At 58.6% G+C, this 5,752-nt stretch overlaps 1 protein-coding gene across 1 annotated transcript in view; it reads left to right on the forward strand.

Moving 5' to 3' along the window:
- LOC113205229 (ubiquitin carboxyl-terminal hydrolase 48) overlaps window positions 1-5,752 on the forward strand; it is a gene marked incomplete in the record, with an annotated part of 61,075 nt that overhangs the window by 9,458 nt on the left and 45,865 nt on the right. The window contains 1 exon segment of the mRNA XM_052267461.1: window positions 3,251-3,361. Coding sequence (XP_052123421.1) covers window positions 3,251-3,361 — 111 coding nt within the window.

Here is a 5,752-nt window from a genome sequence, read left to right on the forward strand (position 1 = left end):
CGCGGCTCCCTAACGGCGCTCTCACACACAGAGAGAGCATTTAAGGCTAGTTGTCCCTGGTGGCGTTGTCAGTGCATCATATTTCACGTATGCAGGTGGTGTAAAGACCCTCTCTCCTCCCTGTGCCCCGCCCCGCCCCGCCCCGCGGACGGCCTTGTTAATTCCGCGCCGCATTGTGTATTCCTTTTCTGTGCGAGGGTCTCTCTCGTGTCGTGCCACCGAAATTAGTCGCGTGGCGCAGCAAGGGCCGAAAGCATGGGGGGGGGGGGGCAGCACGGTTGCCCAACCACCTCGTCGTCGTGGGCTTGTTGCGGGACGTGTGGAAAGAATGTCATTTTATGTCCAGTTTGGTGGTTGCTTTGCTGCCGGCCCGAGGGCGGGGCGGGGCTGGGCGAGGCGGGCGCCTAGCACCAGGCCACGGGGTCAGCAGGCAGCGTTGGGAGGGGTGGGAGCAGGGGCGGGTCACGGAATGAAGATGCCACGGCCGCCGCCGCCGCCGCCGCACCGCCACGGGGACGGACATGGCAATTGCCGGAGACACCGATGAACGAGATGCAGGTGGGAGGGGGGAGGCGGTGGGCGAGGGGGAAGGCGGGGGAGGTCCTGTACCGTATTAATCAGCTGCGGTCGTTTGTAACGTGTCCAATTAAGAAAGACCGTCCCTGGAGATGCCAGCGCGCGGGGGCGGGTGTGGGGGAGGAGAGCGGGGTTGTCCGGCGCGCGAGGGGAGATGGTAGGTATAAAGGTCCTGGGAGGGGAAGCAAGGGGAGCGGGCTGACCTGTGGGCGGATTGGATCTAACGTGGTGAAAGGGACGTGAGTTGAGTGAGGCTGAAAGAGGAAAAGGGCGGGAAAAGTTTTATTTCGGGCGGGAAGCGAGGGAGGGAGAGCTAATAAAAACACGACCTTGGGCGGTGCGCGACGTCGCCTTGGTCGGTGGGAATGTGAGCAACTTGAGTCTCTACTAACGCTCTGCTCTGCATGAGCTGCTGCGCTCCTTTCGCGGTGTGGCGGCGGGAGAGGACTTGTCGTCGTGGACCGCGACTTGAGAACACTGTCGCGCGCTTAGGGAAGGCCCGCCCCGCCCCGCCCCGCTCGCGCGCCCGCCGCGTCGCTATGGCAAACAAACCGCAGCAGCACCAAAACCGCCCCGAGCACATGGGGGACAGGGACATGACGTGGTAATCTGGAGGGGAGGGGAGAAGGGAAGCACGCCGTCAGGAGCAAAGCCACCTCCGGGTCCAGCAGAGCGAGGTCCGGTCCGGTCTGGTCACTTGAGGGGCCGGCCGGCACGCGGGCTCCCCGGGGAACGGCGGGGCTGCTCGCCCGCGACGGATTTAGAGCTGTTTGAATCTGGAGGAAATGGATAAAGTAGACGAAGGAAAAGATGTTATTTAAAATACAATTTTTTCTTTCATAAAAAACGTGTCCGAACATGAAGCAGATGATACCACGATCGCAAAACTCTGCTCATTTGCCAACAAACGGTTTCCTAATAAAAGTTGCGTTAACATATTGACAAGGATCAGAAACATAATGCTCCTGGCTTATTTGATACAATAGTGTGCTGAGAATGCGTCGCCGATGAAGTATTGCTTTCCCGCCTCTAGCTCAGCAAGAAAGATTAGATAGAAGCTCCTCCGGAGCGGGGCCTGATCGGCGGCGAGCGAGCGGGCATGCGTGTGGGCCTTGTGCGGGCCGCGGCGAGGCGGTGGGCGGGCGGGGCCCCGTAGCGCCCAGGAGCTGGGCCTCCCGCCGGACAGGCGTGCGCCGCGCGCTCGGCGGGGGCCTACCTCGCAGGCGCGCTGCCGAGCCCCGGCCGCCGACCGCCCCCGTCTCCTCCTCCAAGTCCACCTTCGTTTCCTTCTGGCACCTCGCGTCTTCGAAACCTTTTGCGCCACCATCATCAACGTCCTTGTTACTCGTCCAAGCTCGTTCCCTCTATTGACTTGGCTCGTTTTCTATTTTGATGGAGATTGAAATTGTTAGAATAAACGTCGGACAGGCGGGACCTTTCTCATTTTCATTGTTTTCATTTTCACTCTCATCCCCCACCGTGCCCCTTCCCCCAATTTTTTTTAGGGGGACACATCTTAAGTTGCGCCCTTTTCTTGTCCCCCTCCTAAAAGCAAATTCTTTTCTTATCGCGCTTTTCTCTTGCCACGTCGAACCAACACACTAATGATCCTTCCGCGGCCCTACCCTGCTCCGCCACGCCCCGCCACGCCCCGCCACGCCCCGCCACGCCCCGCCACGCCCCGCCACGCCCCGCCACGCCCCGCCACGCCCCGCCACGCCCCGCCACGCCCCGCCACGCTTCCTTTTCCTCGTCATCCCCCTTCGTCCCCGCCCACACCTTATCCAGGACCGCGCGCCTTTCTGTCTGTCTCTGCTGTGTGTGTCGGGGGTCCCTGTGTGTATAGTGACACCCCCGTGACGTGACGGTGCCGTGGACTGTCAACATAGTTCCGGGAAAGAGCCGCGTCACCGTGGCTTGGCACGGTTGCAGTGCGAGCGCCACGCTCCGCCACGCCCCGCCACGCCCCGCCACGCCTCGTCCCGTTTCGAGAAAAGTAGGGGTTTCCTTGAGCGTCCTCTATATCTTCCCTCGCGAAAATCTGTCCATCCCTCTTTGGCATATGGGTGGTGAACTCGGGTAGCTCCGTCTCTCGCACAGCCCTGGCCAGCAGCGCTACCGTCTGGGCTGTGTGGGTTGGGTCTGTGTGTGTGTGTGTGTGTGTGTGCACGCGCGCGCGCGCGCGTGTGTGTGTGTGTGTGTGTGTGTGTGTGTGTGTGTGTGCGTGTGTGTGTGCGTGTGTGCGTGTGTGCGTGGTATCTTGGACGCCATCCATCAACCCCCTTTGCACGCGGCGTGTGGTCCTGTATGTGTGTATAGTTTGCGTGTAGTTAGTAGTCTGCAAGTCATGCTGAGTGTGAACCTCGTGTGGTGTTTGTGTGTGAGAGTGAGGCGGCAGGGGCTAGTGTGTGTCTGTGTTCGCAGTTATGAGTAAAAGTTTAGTGTGAGTCGCACATACGGTACAGATCAGCTGTGTAATATGTAGTATACCTTAAAGCATCTGAGGTCCTCGGTCTGCGTTAAGGTTCCTCTGCTGGTAACAGTACTTGAGGCAGCGGTCAAAGGGAAAAAATCTAGATAGGAGGAATGAATTACGGGATCATTTTTTCTGTTATTGTTAAGCCAAAACTCAAAGTGTCCCGTTTTTTTTAAGAACGTGTCTCGTATGTTGCAGATGCAGTCGACGCAACAGCGAGCCGCCTCTAGGATTGCTGAACGAGTCCTTGTTATGCCAGCACCAGCGGCTTCTCTACGACCCCACGGACCCCAACGACTACGATCGAAGGTGAGCAAAACGGGTTAATCGATACTCCTCTTTGAAACTTTGTGTATATGTTTACAAATATATTTATTACACGAGTTATTGAATAAGTGAGTACAACTGGCGTTTGTGCTATTGGTCAACTACTATCATAGTTGAAACTTTGTCGGAAATCGGATACCAGAAAAATGAAAAAATAAGGTTGTCGCCGAGCGGTTTGGCCCTATCCTGTCCACGCGATCACGGCCGCCGCCGGTGCGGCGGGGCTGAGGAGTCGGAGTGGCGCCGTGGTGCTGCTCATTTAACTTTAAAATGAGTTAAATTGATTAGGGTGCCATTCATCTAGCCTTAATTAGCCTCGGCAGCCAATACATTGTTTGCTGATTAACGCTGAGCTCCTCGGGGCCGACCAGTGCAGCGCACCTCACCGCCCCTCGCCCCGCCCCGCCCCGCCTCGCCTCGCCTCGCCTCGCCTCGCCTCGCCTCGCCTCGCCGCGTCACCGCCCTGATTGAATCCCCTGGCCGATCTCGAAAAGCAGCACGAATCAGCGAGCGAGCGCTGCTACTATAGAAAACACGGTGGTGGTTTAAACTTTATTCGGGAACCCACTGCTCCTGAAATTCCCTTTCGGAATTTACCGAAATTTCCCTTTAAACTCCCCCTGGAGCTCCCTGCTCCTTCCACAAGTCTCCTCCTCGCACACACCCCCTGTAACTGCCTCCTGGAACCCTGTCCAGGGAACCTTCCTGCAGAGTGACTGTATATGTCCAGGCTTGGACACAGTGCTCCGCCCGCTAGGCGAGGCCCGGGCGAGGCGTGGCGCGGAAGGAATTTGCCACTTAACCGAGTTTAACGACTGGCCGCGCAACGATGGTCGATATACTCCAAATTGACTTTCCTTGGGCGTTCCGGCTCAGCGCCTTGCTCGGCCCCGGCTGGCGCGCCTCCTCTCGGCTCTGCTCGGCTCGGCAGTGGCAGAAAGCAAGCCCGCCTCGTCTTTTTGTCTTGCGTGCCCCGCTGCCCCGGCCCGCCGGCGCTCTGCCCACGGCGCTGCTGCCCCACGGTCCATCGCCGTAGCCCATATAACCCGGGGGCAGGCAGGTCTGCGGCCCGGTAGCGGACGCCACGCCACGCTGCAGTGCGTGCCAAAGCCTTTCGACGCCTATTTTCCTTATTTTAATTTTCATGTCGGAAAGGAGCAGCAAAAGCGCCGTCGTCCAGGGGCTTCTATGGACTTGTAGAGATAAGAAAGAGGACCGACCGGGAGAGAGGAAGAGTGAGGGAGAGAGATGGAAAGGAGGAAGGGGTGACTCGTGGAACCGTGACACTAGCACGACCGTGACACTGGACGGCTTGCGCGCGGCGGATGTGACTGACCGTGACAAGGAGCGTGACGGCGGGCCGTCTCCTCCCCTCGGGGCCCTGATTGCTTTGTGACACTGAGCAGCAGGAACAGTAGCTTCTCTGCCCCTGGCTCTTCCTTCATGCAAATGCGGTCGCTGTCTAAACAGCAGCCGCGTCCAGCCAGCCGCCCAACCCCGCCGGCCGCGGCCCGCGCAGCCCAGTGCACCCCCGCCCCTCCTTTCCCCTCAAACCCCCACGCGCTCGGTTCATTTTTTCGGTCGTTTTGTCTCCCTTCCCCTGCCCACCCTCCTTCCTTCCCCCCTCGTCTCTCTCGCTCTCTCTCGCTCTCTCTCGCTCTATCTCGCTCTCTCTCGCTCTCTCTCGCTCTCTCCTCGCTCTCTCTCTCGCTCTCTCTCTCGCTCTCTCTCGCTCTCTCTCGCTCTCTCGCGCTCTCTCGCGCTCTCTCTCTCCTCCGCCCTTCGAAGCTGAAAACGCGATGGGGCTGCTGGAACGTACGGTACAGAGAGTAACAGAGGGATAGCCCTTTTGCGCCTTTTCTGCTGAGAGAGCGAGAGAGAGAAGATGGTAGACGGAGCGGGGCGTTCGTCGTGGTTTTTGTGGCTCCGTGCTCCCGTTGGATGGGGTAAAGTGGGGGTGGGGGGGTGGGGGGGGAAGGTTTTAAAACAATCCTCTCTGCCCAGCATTGTGCCCCCCGCTCACTACGGGTCATCTCCGCCGCCCTTGCTAGCCTGTCTCATTAATGTCAATGCGCTCACCCCCAGCTCCTGTGCAGCCGCGGGTAATTTATTATGATTATGGATCGGGAAAGAATAGGGAGCAACTGTAAGAAATGCGCGCGCTTTTCGACTTTTCGCGCGTGCTTAAAATTTGCGTCTCTCGCGCGTTTTAAACTCTCCGCGTGGACTGTACAGTGCACGTATTTGATATTGCAGGCAGAAACGTGGCGCGGAAAATTGGGTCGCTGGAAGGGTGGGTTTTCATGGTGGTATGATAAATAAAGTTGGTGCGAGGAGTGAACCGGTCCAGAGTGTGACACTGTCAACCGCCCC

This window comes from Frankliniella occidentalis, unplaced genomic scaffold (genome assembly GCF_000697945.3).
Source record: "Frankliniella occidentalis isolate FOCC.00 unplaced genomic scaffold, Focc_3.1 Scaffold52, whole genome shotgun sequence".
In the NCBI taxonomy this organism is placed as follows: domain Eukaryota; kingdom Metazoa; phylum Arthropoda; class Insecta; order Thysanoptera; family Thripidae; genus Frankliniella; species Frankliniella occidentalis.